General features: G+C 34.9%; 1 protein-coding gene across 1 annotated transcript; it reads right to left on the reverse strand.

Annotated features, from left to right (window-relative positions):
• Positions 1–839: 839 nt before the first annotated feature.
• On the reverse strand, positions 840–22,630 carry LOC128177846 (ATP-dependent RNA helicase TDRD9-like). Its single transcript, XM_052844733.1, has 36 exons — positions 22,403–22,630; positions 20,510–20,597; positions 19,427–19,609; positions 18,832–19,053; positions 18,307–18,429; positions 17,826–18,065; positions 17,478–17,581; positions 16,727–16,785; positions 16,581–16,635; positions 16,163–16,247; positions 15,723–15,780; positions 15,356–15,460; positions 15,047–15,144; positions 14,786–14,917; positions 13,060–13,222; positions 12,863–12,926; positions 12,646–12,709; positions 10,277–10,375; positions 9,836–9,955; positions 9,603–9,710; positions 9,372–9,475; positions 8,893–8,970; positions 8,198–8,393; positions 7,951–8,049; positions 7,634–7,768; positions 7,450–7,539; positions 7,005–7,127; positions 6,583–6,717; positions 5,067–5,222; positions 4,647–4,717; positions 4,359–4,565; positions 3,713–3,851; positions 3,503–3,618; positions 3,292–3,361; positions 2,885–3,075; positions 840–1,312 (listed from the first exon to the last, which is right to left on the reverse strand). The coding sequence occupies exons 1-36, from the start codon at positions 22,582–22,584 to the stop codon at positions 1,189–1,191; spliced, it is 4,386 nt and encodes a 1,461-aa protein (XP_052700693.1). The 5' UTR covers positions 22,585–22,630; the 3' UTR covers positions 840–1,188.
• Between the last annotated feature and the right edge of the window lie 4,440 nt (positions 22,631–27,070).

A 27,070-nucleotide genomic window follows, 5' to 3' on the forward strand; every position in this document is an offset into this window, starting at 1 on the left:
GCTGCAATAAACATGCCTCCATCTAAAATAGTGCGGCATTCTGTCTTAAATATTTAAGAGAAATTCAATCAGCCTAACAGTATTGTTCACTCGGACTGGCTTGCATCTACCGAGATGTTTAGCAAGAGTTGTTGCAATATTGTTCATCTGAAACAAAGGTTCAGGTGAGCTTTTCTTAGCACCTGTCACAGTATCTCTTCTTTAATTCCACCACAGGGGCATCGTATCCGCTCTACACTCTATGACATATATATAATAATACCTTGTGTATTATTATATATATGTCATAGAGTGTAGAGCGGATACGATGCCCCTGTGATCCCACTGGGCCTACTAACTTGAGTTGGGGTTCAAGGCTTATTAAAAAGAATATCCATTTCCCCTACCATTTGGGAGACAATTAAAATAGGGTGGGATACCATATTATAAAACAATTCACTGCATTAATGGTTTATAGAAATAAAGAGATTATGATTAACAAAATCTGTATTGCACCCAATAAGACTTCAATATCAGCAAAAGGGCTGAAAGCTAACATTGATATGTGGTGTGATGCAGTTTTTGCCAAGCAATGTTGTTGTTGTTTTTAATATTCTTACATGTGCTTAAATAGAAAACTCACTTTCATTTTACATGAAAATCTCCTGCAATTTTCGACATTCAAATGTGACATTATCTAAAATGAATTAATTGAATCATGACGTCATAGTTTCAACTCCAGCTATGCATCAAAAAAGAGAAAAAGACCCAAGGTACTTCTTGGGGTAAATAAACATTTTATGTGCTTTGAAATTGTCAATGTAATCCATAGTAGTAGAAATCAAAACAAAAATAGATGCAACATGATAAAATCTTTATCTAAAAAATAAAAATACATAATAAAGGGGACAAAAGAACTTCTTTTGCAAGAATCATAAACAAAACCTGAGACTAAAAAGATAAAAAATGTCCTCAAATTATCTGCTGAACATGTATCAAAACAATGCAACAGTCCGTTGCAATCACTTCAACAGGGTCCGACATCTTTTACTCTGAGATGCCCTGTGAACTAAACGTAATACATGTACATTTAATCTTCCTGACCACCATTATCTCACGAGCGTATCCATGTCTGTATTTCATCGATGCCCTTTTGCAACAACTTTTGACCTATTTCCAGATAGCTTGTAGAAACACTCCTCTTCAAATTCAGTCATACAAGGCATTCTCCTTATCTTTATGTCGCCGCGTCTCCAGATGAAGCTGGAGTAACTGAGGCGTCTGCCACGTCATGTTACAGAGTCGACATACGATGGGTTCCCTGCTTGTGGCGCTGCAAAAAGTAGACATGATGCTCAATGTAGTTGTTGAAAGCATGTACCACTCAAGAAAAATGTTGTCTTGCAGAAGATAACAAAATTAACTTTTGCTAAAAAAAAACATACACACATTGATCATATTACAGAAACTAGAGGCCCAGTGGCCACAAATGCCAACAACGCTCCCCTAATCAACATTTTTATTTGATTTATTTATTCCTAGCTCTCTGATTGGCTGATATCCAACAATCTAGAAAAAAATAAAACGTTATATTCACCTGCCTGTGACCTAGGAGGTCAATATAACTTCTGAGTTGTTCTACATTGGACTAAAAATAGATCGAGAATATCAATAATGCTACGATTAATAATCATTATTCCTGTCATCCAATGAAATATCACCTTTCTCAATGTGTTCAACTATGGTTTCAAACTGAAAGGTGATGAGATTTTTCTTCTCAGTTAGATATGCCTGATAAAACTACCGCTATTGCTGTTTTATCTATCAATACAATGATTTAGCTATCCTCAATGTTCAATAGTCATCTCGCCTTCAGCTAAAATAAACTGAATATTGCACTTCTTGGGTTGGCGTTGCTACATCATTGTATTGACCTCAAAAACAGCATTAATTGTATAATATTGAACTGCTTCCATATTACGGTAAATAACACACCATTGCCTCCAGATTCATTAACTGTATGTTATGTAAATCTTCCCCCTCCTTTTCCAAATTCTGGGCCACCTTGGGTTATGGTTTGAATAAACTAAATAAATCTATTTACTAGGTTGTCTTAAGATAAATCATGATAATTGTGCCTTCCATTATACTAATGTTTACTGGGCCTGAGGGCAAAATTGATAATGTTAGATCCGAGGGAAAAAATATTGCCCACTCCCAAAGCAAAACAGGCATTACATTTGTCCCAACGGGCTAGCATAATCAAATATCTTGAAAACACCCTCATCATTTCTTTTGTTAAACGAATGTATGAAAAAACAAAACAAAAATCAAGATTTCAAAAAAAAATTCCTATGGCTTTCTCAGCTCAGATAAAATTTACAAGTTATAAAATTTTGCACTCTGTCGGTTTTCTAAATACTCAGCATCAAACAGTCTGTGGTGATATTTTGCCACTCATAGGAATGATCCTACAGATTTTCTACCTGTGATTTGTTTTTTTTGCATTGATTGTCCTTTGTTTCCTTGCCTATTACGACATTACCTTGTTTTGGAGTCCCAAAGGTTTATTTACGTCACTGTCACGAATGTACGAATCAGAAGTGATTTATCGAAACAATATCCTCTCCATACTACATGTATTCCTATATGGTCAACGTTTTAAAAATATTTTATTTGAAAAACCTGTACCACTGATTTTTATTTGGTCAACTTTCAGTTGACATTGGCTAAATGGTTCCAGAGAATAACATTAAAATTAGAAAAGTAAATGACAGGAACCAAGTCTTCAAACAAAGATTATGACAAATAAAGACACCAGACAAATTTAGATCAGAAAAGCTACACGAGTTGAAACATAGAGAGCTTTAGATCTAATTCCATTTTCTATGATATGTATCTGTACCTCCTAGCAGCCTGGTGCAGCCAATTTGCATGACGCCTCATTTCTAGGGTTGCCTCCTCCACCCCTATTTCATCCTCTTCCTCCTCCCCTCCCTCGGATCGCAGATACACACCTTTATGGAGGTGTAACAGCACTAAGCTGTCTGCTGGGGTATTCTGTAGGTCATGACCTAAAATGTCCTCCGGATCCAACTACAAATCAAAGAGTTCCAATCAGTAACTCTATAACTGATTAATTAATTTCACTGACCCTGTCATACATGTGAATAATTTCACAAAACAATGAAAGTAAACCAGTTCAATTGCTATTCTCAAAAACAATTTAATGGAAAGTGCATTTAACTAAGCAGAACTATATATACTAATGTAAGATGTATCATGTACATGTGTTTGTTGAAAACACCATACCTGGTTCCATTTATAGGGTTTGTCTGTAGAGGGGGCATCAAAGGGCTCTCGGGTGGTTCCTTGGATCAAACTAAAGGAAATTAATCAGCCGTTTAAAATCTTTTATGACATAGTTTTTCACACTGAACAAAAAAGAATGGTCAATACACGTCAGATTATCTTGTACACAGTTCCAGTTTTCTGTTTGCAGATTTTTGTTGTAATGTACTACCTCATAAGCTTCTTGCGTGCCGAGTCCTGGAGTCTATATATGGCGTCTTCTCCCCAGTTTGACACTGCCTGCTCGCTTCCTAGGACAATATTGATGGCCATTCTGACTCCATTGATCTGCAATATACATGTATACCCAGCTTTGTCAGTTTGAAAAAATACACCAATTTCAGAGACCATATCCAGACACATATACTGAAGCAAAGCTGACCTTGAAAATGTCCTCCAGAGTTATGTTTGTGTCGAAGGCCACTTCCATGTCATGGTCAGGCATGGCTGGTTGGTCTGAGAACCTGTCCACACCGAGGCCACAGATTGCTCCAATGTAATTCTCCTTCTTCTGGTCAACTCTATAGTAAGAGATGAAAGAGTGAAATAATTGCAAATCACAAAGCTTGACTCACTAATAAGTGCTGGTACATTGTATAATAAAGAACCTTCACTGACCAATGATTGTGAACCTTAGGATTGGTCTACAGTTGAAACCCTTTACTGGCATCTGGTAACATCTCAAAATCAATTTAACTTTAGGATATACCATATTCTTCAAATGCCCCCCTTCCAAAGTGTCTCTGTGGTTATTCTTATTTATCTAAATATAATAACGGCCCTTTCAAAATCTCCAAATCAAAAAATACATCAGTTTTGACTACAATGATGTCAATTTATTTCCAAAAAGAAGTTGGTCTACTTTCTAACAATATATTAAAATCAAGATAACTAAGTTGGTTTACTAATAATACAAACATTTCTTGATTTGTTCCATAAAATTTTAATAATAAAGGCTCACTGTGCTTAATTGGAAGAATATGGTATTAAGCATACTTGTGCACATTATGAATCTTTTTCAGTCTCACCTCAGTTCAGCAATAGGACAGAACAGCAGTGACATTAAGGCAGGCAGGCCGGGAATGAGGGGCATGATGGTGGTGTCCCGAGCAATCATCGTGGAACCTGCCGCATTTAACCCCACAAACCCTGCAATCATCATTCTTGTATGTGGAGATTCAGGTTCATCGTCAATGGCAACAGAGTTCACACTGTCGGGGTCTACCTTGGCTGCCCTACAAGTTACTACAGTATTAGTACACTGTCTCATGTACAATGTTATCAAATACTGATATCTCACAGGAAAATAAGTTTACCTGAGTCGTCCAACATTTGTTAAACTATAAAGTTGCATTTCATAAGGGTTAGTTGGTCCTTTCAGGTGTATCTGAAATATCAATTTAAAACTGTTAAAGGAAAGATATTCATCCAATGTAAATTATCATTAGTTTTTGTAAAAGAATTTTGTGATAATGTGGATGAGATATAATGATGCAACTTTGACCTTAGTAAATGGCCTCTGATCAGGAAAATAACACTATTGCAGATCAAGTGCAACCTTCATACCAAGTACGAGTCAGTCACTGCTGATTTTTTTAAAGTTACAGGACAGACAGACAGACAAGACATTTCATAACTTTGTTTGTGGAAGGTATAAACAGGAAATGTCTGTTTAAGAAACTGCTGTAAATTGTATACAAACTGAACACATAGAAAACCATCCTCATCGTACTTACCCTCTGACCCCTGGTGTACGGGGTAGATGATAAGGGTGAAGCAGCACTGATGGCGGCTCCTAACCAGTCCTCCGTGGACCGTACCCTCTCCTCCTGGGGCCTGACCATGTGGGGTCCCTCTCTCTGTTGCCTCTGCTGCCTCTGCTCATGATCTTTCTGTAAACAGTCAAAATTACTGTAAAAATTTGTCGGAAACACTACATCTGTATATTAAATTATTCAACTAAAGTTATAGTTACTGAGCTTGGAGACACCATAATTCTCTGCAGTACATCAAATGCACAACATACATAGACAAACTAAAACCGCATTACATCAAATGAACAATATACCGTATTTTTGGGAAATTAGGTCGATACGGTTTATTGGGCGAAGGAGGCCCTTTTTAGCCAAAAAATAAAAAAAGTATAAATATGTCGACTTCGTAGAATTGGTCGAAAAATTACCGGTAGTTCTAATGAATAAATGGTTTAAACCAATAACGTTATCATATAGTAGCCTTTAATCTTATTTCACAGTTTTAAACAAAAGGGAAATAAAATGTATTTTTTGAAAACATCGTAAGAAAATGTCTGATATTGCGTCAAAATTTTCAAACCAATTAATTCAGTACGGCCGGTTTTAATTTAAGATCGTTTTTTATTACTTCCCTGCCATGTGTACAAACTGGTGTTAACCGGGGGATAGTTACCTAGCCTGGAGGCATGACTACGGTAGCACATGCCACCCTGTGTCTCTGTGTGACTTTTTACTGTGTATATACACACGAGTCAACCTCTGATCTTATTGAAGCCTGCAGGCATGAGTAGCACGTGCCGAGAGTTCAACTGTGTATAAACAAAGTAAGCGCTACCCAGACTGATTTCAGAGACACCTGGCTAAAATTTCATCGAAAGTTTTATGTTGAATATACAGAAAAAAACTTGTTCATGTATTCTATTATGAAAACAAATTGTTTTTTTTAATTTCTACCCGACGACATTCCCCCCCGTAATTACCCTTTGTACGGTTTTCATTTTACTTTCACCGCGCGAAATCGATTTCCTGTTTATCATAAGCACACCATCAAAATGCATGACAGCATATAATGATTCAGTCAGTGATCTAAGTAAGAAATGTAGAAAGAAATAAATCTATTTACATTTAATTTTGTTTAAATAATAAATTACTACAGTATATCGATTAAAATCCAAACGATTTTTACACAGAAATTCAAGCAGTATTATAGTAAACACTCATGATTTTATTGGAGGGTTGCATACATTTTTGCTAAATTTCATATCAAATTTTCCAAAAAAAAAAAACCCCATAAATTGGGCGAAGCGATGAATAGGGCGAGGTCCACATGTCAGGGGGGAAAAGTATCGACCTAATTTCCCAAAAATACGGTACATCTCTTGTTTGGTAGAGAAGTGATGAACCTCGACTTGATAGTACATAATTAAGCAATAAAGATCAGCTTTCTTTACAGTATAATTATAATTGGATATTCCGTTATTTTTTGTTGATTTCTGACCTTTGAGAGATAGTTCTCCTCAGCTCTCTCCCCATATCCAAGGTTGATCAGCTCTTGTCTGAAGGACACCTGTCTCCCATTTCCTAACGACTGGATCAGTTCTACCCTCAGGGTGTCCCTTACTGTGGAGTACACCTGTCATAAACAAGAATTCAATGAGAGCAATTGGTAACAATAATCAAAGTAAGAAAACCACTACATCTAAAACCAATTTGTTTCACTACAATTTGTTTCTGCCTCTTAAGAGACTTGCGGGGGATTTCGTCTTTCTCTTTCCCATTATCAGCAATAGACCTGACGAGACAGTCATGCAATAGACATTAAATCACTGACTTACCTGACCAAACAGTCATGCTATAGACTTAAATCATTGACTTGCCTGGCCAAACAGTCATGCAATAGACATTAAATCACCGACTTACCTGACCAAACAGACACTCCTGGTCCACCCAGGATCTGAACAGATCGGTCGCCTCCTTGGTCCACTTACTGTCCGGGCACTTCCTCACTGAGGGCCTGATCTCGCACAGGAAACACTCTACAGCCTGATGAAATATATACACCATACAGTGAGGCGAGCAAGACAATTACTGTACACTTTAGTAAAATTTTCCTACAGCAATAACACTTTCCCCATTAAGACATTTGAATGAGTGTGCAGCAGAGAAAAGGAAACTCGTCCAAATGCAAATGTTTACTAGTCTTAACTCATTAACTTGTCCACATTTTTGCAAATGTTACTAGTCTTTTATCCAAATGAAAGTCAGTGCACCATAAACCAGTATGTAATGATATTCTTTAAAAAATACTGCAACCAATGCAGAAAATCTATAAAGGATAAGAGGACTTTTCATTCACTCCTTTTACCTGAAATGGAATGTTGGCAATGTTGGGAGGGCAAACTCGGAGTGTGGCCCTATCCACTGTTTCTGTGTTCCCAAAGTCAACAAAGAATACCTGCAATCAAAGAATGGTTTTGCTGAAATATCAGAAGGAATCATAAAAACATTGTATAGTAGAGAAAAAATTCTGAATTCTGGTTGATACTGACGGTGGCTGTATCAATCCTTCTCTCCTGTCGTTTTTGCTGGTCATAGCTGTCGACCCTGGCCCGGTAGTACTGGGTCTCTCCATGCTCTGTGTAAGGGGCAGCCACTATCTGACCCAATGGAAATGTCCGGGACATCTGAAAAACATCGTTAATTTTAAAGTTAAAAATTTTGTTTAAACTGTTAGAGTGCCTCTTGATTGCTTATTTATAGTCTCCAACTAAGCATATGAAATTGAAAACCACTACAAGCAAACATAATGAATTCAATAAATGTTGTCTAAATGAATTTGTATCAGCATTCCATTTAAATAACTTACAGCAAGACTGTTGAAGTTGAGAGTGTTCTGTATGTGGTTCAGAACCTCTTCATTGGAGCATTCTTTGTACTGTGCCCAGAAATGGCCACATTCCACAACCTTAAAACGTAATATTTTCAAGTCACCCTTCTTCAATTTCAAACTTCAAAAATTCAAACTGCTCATTCTCTGCGTTAGCAACTACTTCTACTGATGTTTAAACTCAAATTGGCATGTTTGATAAGACCTTGTTTGACTGTACACTTACACTAGTGATGCACAAGGACACATATTGAGTGGACATTTCTGGCAGCGCCACCTGGGGTTTCTGGTCGCCTCTGTCCTGTCGGTTGGACCTTAGTTTCCCCCCTGGGCCCCCCTGCTGCTGGGCCTGTATCTCCTGCAGTAACTTGACGGTTTGGTCTGAGGAGTATTGGTCTATCGTAATGGACTGTCGAAGCTGTCTACAATTACATAAACACAGGACTGTTATTTGGTTGCCAGAAGTTTTATGAAATTCTTGAAAACCTCTTCTTCACTCATTTTTCTTGATATAGACCAGTACTTTTAATGGCACTCGTACATGTAAAATAACAACTTCATAAAAGCCAATACTCTAATCAACAAAACCAAAGATTAACATCAAATTTACAAATGGATTGGTTTAAATGCTTTTCATGAAGAGAAATTCTCAAAATGATTTGACATCGAAGTACTCATCAGTAAATTTACGTGAAATCAGAGGCTTAATGAATTGATATAAAGTCAACAGGTCAAACAGAGCCCTACCTCAGTTTTACTGCCATGTTTACACCTACCTCAATTTAACTGCCATGTTTACATCTACCTAAACTTAACTGCCATGTTTACACCTACCTCAATTTAACTGCCATGTTTACACCTACCTCAATTTAACTGCCATGTTTACACCTACCTCAATTTAACTGCCATGCTTACACCTACCTCAATTTAACTGCCATGTAAACACCTGGATGAACACGTCCCCTGTACTCTGGTTTCCACTGGAAGCTGATGTAGGCTCTACAAATATGTTAACAATTATGGAACTACATGTAGTAGTCAAATAGTGTTAAAATCATGGTGAGTATTACTTCCTATGGGTCTTGAGAATTCTGTACAAAAGATTTTCAAAAACAGTTTACTAAATAAACACAAAATGGAATGAACAAACTGGCTGATGGACAATGACATGCTACGATTTTAAAAAAGATGGACAGTACACAGGATTGTTTTCGCACACCGTTTTCCCCCATTCAAACATGTAAATGATTTTGTTGATCATCTTTCAATCTAACTAGCTGAAACAAAAATTACCATTTTAATTGTGTTAAATTTGTCAAGAGATAATATGATGTTAAATGATGTAAAATAAAACGGAATATATGATACATATATGCATCTCTTTGACAATGAATTTGTACCTTGTTTCCTCAAAAGAAGCCTCTGGATTAAACCCAACATTCCTGAATTGATCTTCCAACACTTGCTTGTAAAGCAACCCCTGATTTGCTGGTAATCCTTTCACCTGCATAAGAAACAATCTCTTAAATGTAAATGCATCTCAAAGTATCTTCATACAAAAAACCTACCACTGAATTTCAGTTTAATATAGAAATATCTTGTGGACTTGTAATAGAACCCTGTAGTTTTACCATCACTGTGTTCAGTGGGTCATTTCCCGACATTTCTCTGAGGGCACTCTCCTCATCCACTGAACCTTTTAGGAAGTAGTTGGGGTAGAAAGCACCACACATCACCAACTAAACAATAAATAAAATCATTGCACTGGAGAGTTCAGCAGCTTACATACATAGCATTACTATTAAAAGGATATATTTGTATACAGTATGCAATTTTTTTTTCATGACCACAAAGAATAGGGCACCTTGAGTAGAAGTCTCTCCTGGTCCTCGGAGAAATGATTCCTGTAATTAGGTCGGTGTCCTGGCCTGTTGATGTTAAACTGACCCAGTCTCTGTTCCAATTCCTTAACAAGCTCCGCAATCTAAAGACGGACATTGTTCTCATTGCAATATGTGGAACATATACACAAATCATAGCCAATAACAGTTTATCAGTGAAGAGCAATATAACAATGTTGTGTATTGTGAGATCAGTTGTGCATTTGACTAATAGATTGGATTTATCTAAGTGTGTAGTGTAAGGGAAAATACACATAAACAAAATTCAGAACTTGAAGGATATTAAAAGACATCCCTAAAAGAAACCAATAATGAAGTACCGGTAATATCCCAAAACAAATGTACTACTGTTACAATGCATTTTCTAGTAACAATTAAAATGCAAATGTAACATGTAACATTACCTCTCTGATTCTTCTCTGCTGTAGGAAATGTCTCTTACACCATTCCCTTTCTGATACCCCTCTTCTGAACTCTCCCATGTTTTTACGCGCCTCATATTCCTGTAACAAATTAATTGTGGTATATGGACATAATGTTAATTCATTAAAAATGGATCTAAATTTTTAGTTTTCACATTTTACAATTTCATGTAAATATCACGATAAAATATCAAAAGTTACAAAATATTCTAAACAAACAAGTAGATACTTTTTTTTCTTTTTAGAATTCAACTTATTTGCAGATAAGCTGTTTATTCTAGGTTATTGTATTTGAGCCATGTGTCCTTGCCTGGGATCATCAAATCTAAGACTAGTTGTATGTCACACCATGCATTTAAAAACTAGTTTGAATTAAAGGCCTGAGGGGCCTGAGAGTCGACTCGCTCTCAACATGACAATATTTTGATGGAAGTTTTATTTATATTAGATTGTCAGTAATGCATATAATTTCTTTTCTGTCTTTCCTAAGTAAATTAAAAATTAATAGGTAATCAAAGATTACAGAGCTAATCGAGACAGACATCACCTTTATGAGACCACCATGTTGGTATAGCATAAGCCCGCAAAGTAGTGCATTATAAAATTTTAAGTTTGTTAAGTACCGGATATATATTGAATCATTGTATAGTGGATATTCACATTAATGACCCAAAATTAGTTTTGAGAAAATAACTCAAATAAAACATGGGCTTGTCTATACATTGTTTTCCATAGTAAGATAATTTCCATATTTATTGCATCTTTACACATAAAATTAAAAAAATCCTCTTTAATTAAAGTTAGGTCCCCATTACGATTGACACGCAGTGAAATGATTCATTTGTTAGATTGAACACTACTTTGAAGATAAGTTAATAAATGTTAAAATATGTACAACTAAATATATTGGAAAACAACTTGTTTCTTAACAAAATTTTATTTATAAATTGTAAAGTCTCTCTCATGACTAATCCGTGTAATTCAAATAGTTCATTTTTTGTTACCATCTGAGGGTAAAGATTTGGACAATGATCTGATATTATAACATATTTCAGATTCATTCGCCAATGAGTTTTTTCACTTATTTACTTTCTCCTTTACTCAAACAAAATCCTTGCTGGTTTTAAAATGAGAATCAAAGAGACAACGAGCTGGACTCCAATATGAGAAAAATCCAAAGCATTACCTCTGGATACAAAGATTGCAAAAGAGTCAATCTGTTTTTGTGCATCATTTTTTACACAAAGTTTTTATGATATAATGTCTATTTACTTAACTAAAACAGAGTTGTATTTTAATTGAATTCGTTATTTTCCGTGTGATTTGATCTCGTGCTAAAACCTTCTCGGCGATCGGCTAGGGTGTGCGGTAATGAAAACCATGTTAACAAATCGTAAGCAGAACGTGCATGTATCTGCATATATATGTAATTAAATTTTATGAAATAAAATTTTTTCGAACCGGGAGCTACATACCTGCAGCTAATAAAAATGATGCTCTCATAGTAAGCTTCTCCTATTTGATACAATTCCAAAACAATCGAAATAGCAAGATATCTCAGTTCAATTTCTGTTTAGGATAATTACTACAATGGTCGATTTTTTACATATAAACTATTGCTAAACGAAAAACTCAATATTTATGGCTATTTGAAAGTCTTATGTTATTGAATTTCCATAGCTCTTCCTCATGCTTGATGTTTCGTAACTTAAACTGCTGATTGGACATTTTGCTGTTTCCCCATTTTTGTTAATTGCGAATCTGAATTTTATGCGACATTTACGCCAGTTTATTTACATTACCTGGCTCTTACAATGAACATTGAACATAACGAAAACAATCATCGATTATTATACGAGAATCTTCCTTTATCACAATAATGTACATGAAGTAATCAGGATTATGTTTTATTATTCCTCTCTCTGATGCAAAATCTTCTGTAAACACACACGCTACTTTAAACTCAAAGTCACGTGGCAGTCACGTGGAATTAGACAGGTCGTTCTTGGAACAAGGTATTCATACCCACTCACGTTATCTCATTTACATATATAAATAAAAATATAGGGTAAATTGGATGTTTTATCGTGTAAGAGCATGACCAGTTATGTTTTTATAGTCAGAGAATAAGAAAGGAATAACATTCAACACGTTCTGTTGATATTTCAACGACTAAGAAATAAGAACTATTTGCATTGTATCGCGCATTATCATAACAAGGTTGTGCTCAAAATCCATTCCGAGAATGCCGATGATAGCAAGGGTCTTCTCGCTTCGCGAGCCGACTCAAAAATTGATTCTCAGTGCCAGTGGGTGAATTCAAGCCATGAAGTTTTAATCACATACTGTACCTTGAAAGCATTCAGGATGGCCAAGCTATCACTCTGAGAACCTCGGGCCCAATCCAGTTTGTGTCTTTCAATGAAACAAACAAAAATATTAAAAAATTAAATGTCATTGATGACAAGAGTGATGATTACAATGCTCATCAAAACCGCAAATTCATAACAAATGAGTCTTTGATACTATAGTCTGTAAACTCTATACATACATTTATATGTTACATACCTGTAAGACTCCAAGTGAGCTTTGTAAGGTTTTGAGAAGAGAGATTTCAAGGACATCGCAGCACCTATAAATGAATTCAAATACAGTGCAAATCAATGTCATTCACAACACATATAAATGTACATATGTGTCTTCTTAATAGATGTATAGGCAAATTTCTTGAAATGTTTTGTAAGATTTAAAACACATGAACTTACCAATAATGAGGCATTCTTCCAAGACCCCGAACACATGTCCGTAAATGAGTAACTTGCCAATCTTAATGTCCACAGGAAGGTCTGCGAGCACATGGCCGACAAAGGTCAGCTGACCATCATGGCGGTTTCCCTCGCCTGTGGCTGGGGTGGACAGAGCACCCACCTAACCAAATACAATATCTAACTTTTATACAGATCACATCTAAATACATAAAGTATGGCTATCAAACTTTCTGTATTAAAATCAACTATATTGTAATACAGTGGTAGCAACGTTATTGTTGACAAACGACACGCACGATTCCGATACACGAACGATCACGCACGATACACGAACGATCACGCACGATACACGAACGATCAGGCATGATACACGGACGATCACTAACTTACTGAATATTCACGATACACGAACAAAAACGATAAAACACGCAACCGAACGATTTTACACCATTAAACACGCAAAATCAAAATTAATTTTTAAGATTAGAATTAAGGAAACGTATTACTTTAATATGTATTGCTTTATGTTTGTGTGTTATTGAAAAGCGGCATGTACTTTAGTCATGCACTGTTTTGTATTTTACGAGATAACACTTTTACACATCCATACACAAATATAAAGGATTCACACACAAATTAATTTTTTGTCTTCATAACGAATATTAACTTCTGTCATAAGTTAAAGAAAATTATGTGTAATAGAAATGAAGATAATGCATAAACTACACGAAATTATTTACATACAAGTTGACTGTTTATGTAATTTAATTCTCTTACGTACAATTTAATTATGCGGGATACAGGTAAATTTGTTACCTTGTTCCATATAATTTCGATTTTTCACATCCAATATTTTCATAATTTACTGTACATTATTGATTTATTTCTATTTATTCTAAGTTTTAAAGCGTCTAAATAAATGTTATTTCAAACAAATGTGTATACAATCTACTAGATAATAATGCGTATCGTATTCTCATTTGAAAGAAAAACATTGGGAATAATCGTTTAGTTTAAAACGGGGAATGGGTAAGCTTGGCTGCTTTCATTCAACGTGTCGCTTTTGCTTATATGAATTAAATTAATTGTCAAGACACAATCGATGCTTGATATAGGCTGATTAAGCAAAACTAACCCGACAGAACGAAGGATTGAATGAGCTATGGAAATAAAAAAATGTATTTAACGACGAAAGAGATACTGAAAGTTAACAACTGTCAATATTCTTATTTAAAAAAGTTTTAAATTCACATTGTTCTACAAAAACCACTTGTCTTTGTTTTAAGAATAAGTCGTGGCATTCCGTAAAAAAAGTTACAAAACGAAAAAAACGCACGATCACGCACGAACACGCATGGTAAAAAACGCAAAACCAATTTTCCTGATACACGCACGATCCCGCACGTTACACAAACTATTTAACACGATTGGCTTGTCAACAATAACGTTGTTACCACTGTACTCAACAATTATTGTTATTTGATACAGACAGAATATCAGCATTTTTCTCTTGAGTCAGTAACGCCACATGAGAAAAATATTTTGTAGTGTATGTGTATAACCAACCCAAAAATCAGCAACCAGTACTTATTTGAGTCAATTTTGTAGAACTTTAAACTGGTATCCCTTTCACTGCATTCACAATCAGAAACAATCACCCTCTTTCAGCAACATGACAGTGTTTTATTAACACTGTTAGTGGATTCACACAGTGTACCCTTACCTCTTTCAACAACAAAATAGTTTTCTCAATGTCATCCAGATTCGGGGGTTCAAGAGCCAGGGCCAGCAGAGCTTTCGGTTCTCCCATGTTGAACACTTTCGTCTGTAGAACTAGCTTTTCCAATGGACAGCGCTACAGAAAATCACACTGTCAACTTTAATTCTCTTCACTTTAAATATGAAGAAATCAATCAAATATTTAACATCTTTAGCACTCAAAATGACTCGTGATTTTAAAGGAAATATTGCTTCATGACATTACCTGCATTTCTGGGATGCCATAACTAGGTATGACAGTGTCATAGAAGAGCCTTGTCACCATGCGGTAAACTCTTCCATTGGAAACACGTCCAGCTCGACCTGTAATTCATATCAAGCATCAATTCACATCTGTGAAAGACATTTGCAATGGCAGCAAACACTGAAATAAAATTCCTGTGCTAAACTCATCATTTGCTTCAATTAGGATAAAAAAGATTTTATCAAATCATTTTCTTTCTGTCTCTTTTCATGCCCTGGTATGTTTTAAATTAATGAAATAGGAATTAAAGATCAGTGCACATATACATACCTTTCCTCTGGATACAGTTGGCTTTTGAGGCCCACTCTACATGGAGACTGGTGTAGTTTGTGTCTGGGTCACTGATTAAGTTCTTTGTCAGACAAAAGTCAATCACTACAAATCAAAACATTCTCTACAGCTATAGTAGCTAATGCCAAGAAAAAAGTTAATCACTACAAACATAAACATTCTCTGCTGTTATTTAACAATCCACTGATTTACATCAAATTGTGCGCACCACTTCGTTGTTATAATTTCATATACGGTAGCTCAAAACTGTCTGAAAAATTGCTTCGCACGATTTTATGCGGATATTAATTCTTCGCCTTTAATAAGGAATTTACAGTAAGCATCAAAATTCCATAATGAGGCTTACCATATCTGATATCAGGGACTGTAATGGAGCTCTCAGCAATGTTTGTGGAGAGGATGACCTGTGAGGGAATGAAACCGGACAGTGAGTACACAGAAATATACATCAATAGACAAGGGACATGAGAGCTAGGATACATTGCCTATATGTACTAATGGTCAACATGATAAATACGTGTTATGACAAAATAAGAAAACAAGATTTTTGGCACATATACATATTGGCAGGATATAATCAACACTGATGCATGTGAACTCAAAAACTTGATTTTAATGTAATTGTAATATTCAATGCTGTCTGCTACACAAAAAAGGTCAGTTGAATAAATATAAGTTTACTGACAGTGGAATGGTTGGGCCCTTATGTTATTACCACAAAGGTCCAACATATAGATTTGTAAAAACTGCATTACGAAGTAACAGGACACCTTAACAAAACCAGACCTTTCTCTGTCCATTTTCTGGAATGTCAAACACTCTGCTTTGTTCTTCAACAGTGATTGTGGAATGCAATGGTATAATCTTCAGACTAAAATAGAATTACATAAATGTACTGCACAAATACATAAAAAGTAAATGGAATAAAGACAAATGTAGATCAAAAATCCCCATTAAAATCACCATCAAAATCTCTGAAATCAACTGATTAGGTAACCTTAAGCATTGGTTTTTTTTCTAAACTGTTAACTATTCTTATTTAAATATTTTTGTAAAAGTAAATTCAAAGCTACATATTATTCCAATTATCTATAATTATCAATATGCATTGAAACATAACAAAATCATTAATATGCAATTCAGAATGTGGGGTTCATATGGTGAATGGGACCAGAGACGAAAAGTTAACAACAAGTTTACTCACTTGTTTCTCTCTAGCCGCACTAAGTGGTCATGCATATCATCGATTTCCACCATACCTGTAAAGATACAGCAAATCAAAAATATATAACACAGACTTTATTTAATTTGTCTTTATAAACTGTATGTATTCTTTTGTCAACTGCTCACCTGGTAGGAACACCAAGACAGTTCCCCGATACTTTGCATAGTTTCTCTCTTCAAACCTCCTATAGTAAAAAGAAAGTGAACATGTTAACCAAGTACCAAGTTTATCAATTACTCTATTTGTGTTGTACAGTAAAACTTGGCTATAGCGAACACACTTATAATGAATTGACACTTACAACAAAGTGATTTTCATTTCCCGTGACTTTATAACATGTTGTTAACTTGATGGATATAACAAACTAAGATTATAACGAAGCAAATTCGCCCATCCCTGGCACTTTGTTGATAGAGTGTTTTACTGTACTTATTTTGTAACCATGAAATGCAAAACTCAGGTGTAAATAATAGATATAGAATAAATTGGAGCCAGAGACTGGAGAGTGTAGGAATATTACTTATTAGGTTTGTTACTGACTGTTTAAAGAAATTTGTGGGGTCGGTAAAGTCCATAGAAGGCGAGGCGGAGCCGAGCCTTCTATGGACTTTACCGACCCCACAAATTTCTTTAAACAGTCAGTAACAAACCTAATAAGTGTTTTGTTTTGTCGAGGACCTAAAGTTTGATATGTAAACAAACGTTTGTGTCGAAAATCAGTTCAAATAACGTTACGTACGCCATGTTGCGCTATAAATTTTGACGCTTGCCTTTTAAAGAAATTTGTAAGGCAGCCACGTGACGCGTTTCATCCAATGACGTCGCGACATTCTAGTCCGAGGCAAAACAAATAGATCTAAAGTTACATGTACATACCCTTGGACCATGACCTCCATTTTGTCAAATTCTTCAATCAATCTTGCTGCCAATGCGTATGCCTCTTTAGATATGGTGGGATCAAAAGATTCCATAGCTGGGACCTGTCCATAAAACAAGTGATTGAGTGTAAATACACAGTATGTGACTATTTTACTGGTTTAAATTTTCAAATTACATGCATTTTTCTGATGATGCAACTCTAAACTTCAACAAAAGTTAGTAATTCTTCATAAGACAAGGCAAAACTAGTACATATAATGTAATAAGCCTGTCAACATACTTAATACAAAAGCAAAATTCAACTTTTACATGACAAAACTAGATTGACCCTAGAGAACTTTGTACCTGACCCAACTCCTTAATGTCCTCCACATAATATTCTGACACTGTATGTGGGGCTTCATCCACTGTTACAACAGGGGCAGGCTCTAGGCGATCTCTGACAGGCAGGGCAAAATACTGAGCAAACAAGTCACAGTCGAATGTGGCGGACATCAGCACCACCTTAACGTGTCTCGAGTTGGTTCTCAGGAGTTTCCTGACGATGAGTAGTGAGAAATCTGTGTCCTGGTCCCGTTCATGAACCTGAAATAAGACCAGTTCATTGGAAATTACACCAAATGTTCTTATCTTTTCACTTAATCATCATAAGCCACAAAATATTAATTGTATAAAATTGATGTAAAGTCTGCTTAAGATTCATTAATACATTTTAGTCTTAAAGTTTATAAATGAAACACAGAAGTGAACAGATTGTTGAATACTTCAGACACTATAATTTCTAGCATGATAATGTGAAATTTTAAGCAGCAGATATTGAGCTTACCTCGTCCAGTATCACATGGGTATATTCCAGCATGTTTTTCTTGCTGACCAGTTTCCTCAGCAGGACTCCAGTGGTGACAAACAGAATACGAGTGTCCTCTGAGGCTTGCTTGTCCATTCCCACCTGTAACAGATAAAAGAAATAAAACTACATGTCAAATTTACATGTAACTTACACTTTATTCATTGCTAAGCTTGTACATTCACATCACTGAGTCGTCTAATACGTTTCTTTGATTCAATAAGGGCAGTGCTTATGATCAAAAATCTTATATCAAACCCTATTAATTAATAATTATGATATGTCTATCATACTGACATCCATATAAGGCTATCAAAATATCATCCAAATTTACTTTTACTAAAAGAATATAAGAAATACTTGGTATTTCCCAACCAAAAAAATACTAAATCTGTAATTGAGACTACAAATACTTCAAGTGATATTCAATAAATTATTCTGTTTTATCAACGAGATCACACTCTGAGAAAGCTTCTACAGAAAATGTGTACAATTATACATAACCTGATAGCCACAGAGGGTTCCTATCTGCCACCTTCTCTCTGAACACACTCTTCTTGCTATACTCATGGCAGCAATCCTGCGTGGCTGGGTTACTATGATGTTGCAGTAACGTCCCATTTTGGCATAGTGGTCCAAGATGTACTGAGGTACCTGAGTTGTCTTTCCTGATCCTGTTGCTCCTTGAACAATAGTCACTTGATTACTCTCAATTGTGCCAATTACCTACAAATTAAAATAATAACTTAATTAAGAGACCTCAGTAATTGACAATATATTTTTTAACTCACATACCCCTCCCAACACACCCCCCCCCCCCCCCCCCAAAAAAAAAAAATTTAAGAATTTTGCTTCCATGAAATTCAAAATTTTTCTGCTTAGTACTTGCGATATTATCATTGTGCAAGTTTCTTATCTTAAAATGTACCTCTGAATTTATATAAAATATTATCACAAACATGTATAAAAAATATTATATTTTTATTTTTTATTTAAATTAGCTTATGCAATGAAAATATCTCAAGAAAAAATGTTTTTGTTATTCCTAACAACCTATAACTCTTCAAAAGTCTTCTGTTTCAATATAAACTTGGTATACCTCATCTTTATGTTCTGCGATCGGCAAACTTCCCTCATTGTGGTGTTCAAAATCGTAGTTTTTGTAGACGTCCATGGCGTTGGAGGGAACAAGGTCGTGGGGGATTGCCACGGTAGATGTGGCGATGCTGTCCAGGTCCAGATGTTCCAGATCATTGGTGACGGTTGTGGTTCTGTTAGATTGCTGCAAGAACAAGTCTACAGCTATGATCCAAATGATAACGAACAGACAATGTAGTATGTATAAATCAGAACTTTCTCAACATTTCTTTACATTCATCACAGATTTGATTTGGGGGGGGGGGGGGGGGTCTAAAAGAAATATGAAGCCATATTTATAATTCTTTTGGTGAACGAATCAATTACACTGATTTTCACAATGGCATTTGATATATACAAAGACTTTGTTGTAACAAGATATGTTTGTGAAACACTAATGCCCCCCTCCCTTGGAAACATTCACAAAGAAAATGAACATAAACAGCAAATATTTAGAATTTTTCTAAGTCCAAGGGGCATAACTCTGTCGAAAACTGCTCTATCATACCCATAATCAAATTGACCTTGATATTATTTAGATAAACCTGTATTCTAAATTTCATATCAATATATGCACCCTCTGCGAAGAAAATGAGTGGAAACTGCAAATAAATGGAATTTTTCTAAGTCCAAGGGCCATAACTCTGTTGAAAATGGCATGATCGTACCCAATATCGAACTCGACCTAATGAAATTTGGTATACAGGTTTATCATATATTATCATGAATATGATAAACCTGTATACCAAATTTCATTTCAATATGTTAACCCTCTGCGAAGAAAATGAGCAGAAACTGCAAATAACCGGAATTTTTCTACATCCAAGGGCCATAACTCTGTCAAAAATGGCTCGATTGTACCCAATTATTATGATAAACCTGTATACCAAATTTCATTTCAATATGTTTATCCTCTGCGAAGAAAATTAAAGGAAACTGTAAGTGGATCGCCGACAGACCGACAGACAGCAGCAAAGCAATATGCCCTCCCTTCCTCGAAGGGGGGCATAAATATTTTTAGATACTTCATGTGAGTTATAATTACATGTGGATGAGTGTATCCCATCAGCTCTTCCTCTTCTTTTTTTCTGTAGACTTCTGCATAATCCGTCTGAGATAAAGCTGGTGTCCTTCTGTAAAAGACGAAAGACACAGGTGAGCAAACTCTCCCACACGACATAATGATTCACATTATAAAATTAAATGGCTGAGTTTCCACAAAAATACTTTGAATAAAGGGGCATAACTCCTAGAAAGATTATCAAATAAAGAATTCCTGAAAAATATAAATATGACCTTAACTGTCTTTATTAATTACAGAATTTAATTGCAGTCTACATAATCTGTGCATACTTTGCTTGAGAACATTAACATTTGTGTGATTTTCAACTATAAATTGATTTAATGCAAAATGTAGGTGGTTAAACTGTCAAAATTATAAAAATGGATCTAGAAAATCTATGTTGGGTTGAAATTTCAAGTGTACTTGCAACAACTGGAATTCAATGAAATGGTAACACAGTCTTATAATGATTCAAATAAGATATTTCTGAGGTATTACAAGCAGATCCACTAATTTGTCCCCAAGGAGGGGGTGGGGTCTAAAGGATAATATCTGTTTGCAAGGAAGCGGGCTATGAGCCCTATTTTCAGTTATTCTACGATGTGAAATTAATGAGCAGTGTTTGAATTTTCCAGAGAGGGGGTCCAAAACATCCCAGCAACCTCTAGACCAACATCTGATTTAAATAATTGATTTCTTCAGTGTGCAAACTGATAGACAAAACCCACAAAAAATTTTTACTGTTTAAAGAAACACAAATATTGGTAGACTAACTTGTCTATCAAACAAATGCATCCTAGCTGTCATCAACTCAGAAAATGTTTTAGTAACTCATTATCTTTTCAAATACATCAATAAGAAGTACATATAAAAAAGCTAAAAATTACACATTTAAGAAAAATGTAAAACAAAATAGCTAAAACAAGCTACTCTGAATATCTATATAAATAAAGCTATACATGGCTAAATCAAGGAATTGTACATGTTCTAGACCTGCTCATATGATTTGAATTATAGAATAACCATCACAAGGCAATGTGTGGGTCTTTGAGCTGGGCATCCTGTAGCTTGTTCATAGTCATTTTACCCTGAATAAAACTTACAGTAACAATAAATATTTGTTTTAGGTTTTGGTCATATTCTCATTTGGGAGATTGGTCCTAACCTGTTGATATCGTTGTTAAATGCTAATATTGGCTCCTGAGTTTATAAAATGCCAAACCAAGGGTACACACTTTTTCCGTGTATAAAATTCGTAAACATATGATGTATCCTTGTGTGCCCATATTTCGACAGTCTTGATCAAAAGGTCCTCTTTTCAGATAAAATTAGCAATAATTTTGAAAGCTAAGACATTTATCATGAATATCAATCATAGCTTGCTGTGTTAACATAATTTGATTAACCTTTTTCAATTTGTTATTTCAATATACAAAGTATAAATTCATCAACAAAATTACGGAGGCCGCCATTACTGGGTCCTAAATTCGACGATTGCTCTACATTGTCTTGTCAGTTAAATTTATCCTTACGACATTACTTGTTTTTCATTAATGAATCTTCAGTCCTTGCAGACGATACACCATGTGTTTTGTCATAGTGTTTATATTTTTGTGTTACGATGATTTAAACACAGGGTAATGGTGGATTAATAAAATTTGCTGTTTTTTGTTAAGAAAAATTCGTAAATTAATTTCTTACTTGTTTGAAGTGCATTTTAATAAATACTAGACCAGTTGATAGCTAGTTTATCATAGTATCATATGCATACAAAATTGCTCTTATTCCTGCGAAAACGAACGAGATGTAAACAAAAGATAAACACTGTCGAAATTTGGACCCTGTTGATTTTAGGACCTTTGACCATACATATACCGTTGTAGATGGAAGGCATCCTCAGTTTCTGCAACACGTGGCCTTTGTGTTTCGATGTCAAAATATCTGCCCTGTGTCACACTTCGTGGTACAGTTTTTAAAGAACTCTGTACCGACTTTTTACCAATCTTAAACCAATCGTCAATCGCATCTAATCCCAACTCTGGCGTCAGGTCTGTCATATTTTCAACTTCCCATTCGACAGTTTCCCGCAGTTTGTAAACTTACTTTTAAAACCTATTCCGGACAAACTCCGAAAAAGTAATTATTACAAGCTTCCACATTCATCACATTACACGAATATGAATACTAAACAGCATCACCTGTTCGCTAGAAATTCGGATGAAAGCTATAATTGAACGCCACGTGACTTGTTTAAATAAGGGGATGGGTTCATCTTTCAAGAAATAAATGTATAACAGGCCCATATAGCCAACAGCCACTTGTTAATAATTTGAACTCTATGGAACGCCATAGCTGCCTTAAGGTCAATTTCATATTATATGAATTGGTATTTCATTTATATGCAATAGTAATATCATTATATGCAGCGGTAACATCATTATATGCAGTGCTAACATCATTACATGCAGTGCTAACATCATTATATACTGTGATTTCGCCATTATATTCAGGGGTAAAATCTTTATATGAAGTAGTAACATCATTACGTTATGTCGTAAGATCATTATGTGCAGTGGTTTATTCATTATATGCTATGAATAAATCTTTATATGATATGATAAACTCATTTCATACAGAGCTATACTCATAATGAACTATTTTTCAATCGTTATGTTATATGGTATACTCTTCATGTGCAGTTGCAAATCCTTTTATGCAGTGCATTTTCTTCACATTAGATGATAAGTTTATTATATGTAGTACTAACATCATGTTATGGTGTATTAAAACCATTATGTATGGTGGTAAAAGCTTTATGTATTGTGGTGAAAGCTTTACATGCAATTGTAAATCCTTTATATGACGTGACAATTTCATAAAGTGCCGTTGTTGAGTCATTATATAATGAGGTCAGTTCTTTACATGATGCGATCATTGCATTATATGGAAGGGCAACTTCTTTATATGCAGTCGTAACTCTTTATGATGAGGTTGTAAACTGGTTCTCGCTGAAAAGTTTTAATGGGGGAAGAGGTCCAGTTTTATTTTGAAAAAGATGCCGCGTTCATTGTGACGATGCACATTTCCTGGTCAACTTGTCGTTTTTTTGAAGAGAAAGAGAGAGGGAGAGACTAATATAAGAGAGTTTATCTGTCCTTTAACATCGATATCATAATATCAATCATTGAACCCATTTTGTGTGAAAAATCGAATGTATTATTAGAGAGCATGCTTTTAATTCAAAAGTAAAAGAAATTACAAACCGTCAATCAAGCAATCAAAGTCAAAAGACCTTTGTTTCTATGTACCAGGTAGGTGCTACGCCTCGCTGATCAATGCCTCCAACACAAAAGGAAAAGACAGATTTTCATTCATAGACATATAAAAATTCGTTTTAATTTTTTTTAAATTAATTAATAAAGAAATAATAAAGAAATTGGTTGGTGTTAACCTCTTTAAATGGTTGTTTCACCCACTGTATAAAATTTAAGCTCACCGGGCATGTATTTTTGTATTTAAAATCCTACAAAGAAGGTGTTGCAGTTCCTGTTTTCCATAGAGCTGTTGCAGATATCTTCATATCATTTTTATAAAACCATTTTATACGCGGATCCAGAAATTTTTTTTTTGTATTTTAAATCCTACAAAGAAGGTGTTGCAGTTCCTGTTTTCCATAAAGTTGTTGCAGATATCTTCATATCATTTTTATAAAACCATTTTATACGCGGATCCAGAAAAATTTTCGGGGGGGGGTTGCAATATGAATACTGAAGTTTGCCGAAGGAGTGGGGGAGGTGTGTTCGAGGCAAATTTTTGGTAATTTCATGGGAATTTAAGAAATTTGAATTTTTCTGGGGCGGGGTCCTCCCTGCGACCCACCCCACCCCCGTTCAAGACCCCCATGCATTAAACAATTTGTAAAATGGTTACACTGAAAAATGTGACTGGTTTCATGGCATATCCGATTTTTGTTTCAAAGAGGCATATTTTTAACAATTTAACCTCGAAAAAAAAATCCAAAGTTAAAAAACGGTGTTTTAAATCTTCGCAAATTTCATCGTGTCTAGTATAGCAGAGTAGTTACGCAGGATGGCCGAATAATCACCGAGACTAACTTCTTGGTATTTTTAAAATTAATTTTTGATTGCACGAAAAAGGCAATACCCCTATTCCGATGGTTTTGAAATAATTAATGTCCGGATAAATAAGTTTCAAAACGTTTGTCATTGTAATATTTCATACGTGTGCTGATTTTCTTCAACTTTACCGACTTTGTTCACATTATAAACATGAATTGTAATCATTTGCTGCTGAACGAGGGGTTTTAAAACAAAGTAACGCATTAATCGATAAATTTAATGTATCTTTTTGTAAAATATGTCGTTTTCAAAATATATGTACATATTGTTCGACATCGTTAAAAGCAAGCCGTGCAAAAATTTATGAATCAGCAAAATACGGATAAGTTTGTTCCAAGCGCCACGGTTTATTTGGATGCTATTAAAATTATTTTAAATAACAATCAAGAACAAAGTAACTCAATTTAAACGTTTTTGAATAGACAGAATTAGATTAATTAATCAGTTAAGCTCCGAAGAATTACATGTATATTTTAAACACGATAGCAAGTAGAAATCAAATTGTTCTATGTTAATATCAAGATACATAAAGTGATCTACCTAACTGTATGCGCGGATCTAGAAGCAGGGGGGGGGGGGTATTAAATTTCTACACAAAGTACAATCATTTTTTGAAATTTGTTTTACTTTTAAAATTAAACGCGTACTCTACTAAAAATTCATTCGATTTATCACACATCGATGTATCAAGAACAGAGAAACTCTCTCTCTCTCTCTCTCTCTCTCTCTCTCTCTCTCTCTCTCTCTCTCTCTCTCTCTCTCTCTCTCTCTCTCTCTTTTCAAAACAAACGACAAGTTGACCAGGAAATGTGCATCGTCACAATGAACGCGGCATCTTTTTCAAAATAAAACTGGACCTCTTCCCCCATTAAAACTTTTCAGCGAGAACCAGTTTACAACCTCATCATAAAGAGTTACGACTGCATATAAAGAAGTTACCACTCCACATAATGAAATGATCACATCATGTAAATAACTAACCTCATAATATAATGACTCAACACGGCATATTATAAAATTGTCACATCATATAAAGGATTTACAATTGCATGTAAAGCTTTCACCACAATACATAAAGCTTTTACCACCATACATAATGGTTTTAATACACCATAACATGATGTTAGTACTGCATATAATGAACTTATCATCTAATGTCAAGAAGTTGCACTGCATAAAAGGATTTGCAACTGCACATGAATCGTGTACCATATAACATAACGATTGAAAAATAGTTCATTATGAGTATAGCTCTGTATGAAATGAGTTTATCATATCATATAAAGATTTATTCATAGCATATAATGAATAAACCACTGCACATAATGATCTTACGACATAACGTAATGATGTTACCACTTCATATAAAAATTTTACCCCTGAATATAATGGCGAAATCACAGTATATAATGATGTTACCACTGTATATAATGATGTTACCACTGCATATAATGATATTACTATTGCATATAAAAGATATACCGATTCATATAATATGAAATTGACCTTAAGGCAGCTATGGCGTTCCATAAAACTCTCTGTAGTAAAGTTTATTCTATGCCATGGGATAAACTCTGTCACATAATTAATCTGTGTTAGCTGTCATGATAGATTTAGATACAATTCAAAATATTATGTAATACAACATATGAATTCATTTTCGAGTTGTTTTAAATTGTGAGTAATGAAGGAACCTTAGTCTTCACGATCTGATATCAAGTTTTGTTTTTTTGTATTTCACGTAAATAATTACAATTATTTATTTGTGCACTTTGAATGATTTATCAAAAGAACCTGGGGGAATGAGCCGAGGCATATGCCCACAAGTGGCCACAACCCTATCACTAGTATGTTTCAAATGACAATCGCGCATTTAGTATAATATGTGTATTAACTTCAAATACGAGGGTTGTTAGAAAAAAGTTCGCGGACATGTTCGATTGTAAGCGGACTATTTGCATGATACCAGCGAAACTTTTCATATTTAATCTTGACGTATTTTCTAAGAAATATGTAAAGATTTGTTTAATTTAGATGCACCTTAAAAAATATAAAGATTAATTATTTTGATAAGATATGCCTCCTGGAGCATGTCAGATTATAAGTGTTTCATATTTTGTACGCAGTTTAAACGCGTTCTGATAGTTTCAATTAAATTGAATAATTTCTGACCGTTTTATCGCCAACTATGGACGACCAACGCTAGAAAAATGAGTCAAAAACGTTAATGTAAACACAGGTGCTTGAGGACAGGATCGGCCCTCCTTCCACCCCCCCCCCACCCGCCCCAATTTATAGACCCCCGGGACTTTATTTTTCTTTTTTATTAAATTATCCTTTTATGACATATTTTTAATCTAATTTATTCATCCATTGCCAAAAATTACATAATTTTTTTTTTGAA

This window comes from Crassostrea angulata, chromosome 3 (genome assembly GCF_025612915.1).
Source record: "Crassostrea angulata isolate pt1a10 chromosome 3, ASM2561291v2, whole genome shotgun sequence".
NCBI lineage: Eukaryota > Metazoa > Mollusca > Bivalvia > Ostreida > Ostreidae > Magallana > Magallana angulata.

Bases quoted from the DNA above. Each gene is read 5' to 3' on its own strand.
- LOC128177846 (XM_052844733.1), bottom strand. From the start codon at position 22,584: ATGACAGACCTGACGCCAGAGTTGGGATTAGATGCGATTGACGATTGG. The intron at 19,054-19,426 runs GTATACCAAGTT...TTTAATTTGTAG, and splicing joins TCGCAGAACATAAAGATGAG to GTAATTGGCACAATTGAGAG. The intron at 8,394-8,892 runs GTAGGTGTAAGC...ATGTAATTGTAG, and splicing joins TACATGGCAGTTAAATTGAG to ACAGCTTCGACAGTCCATTA.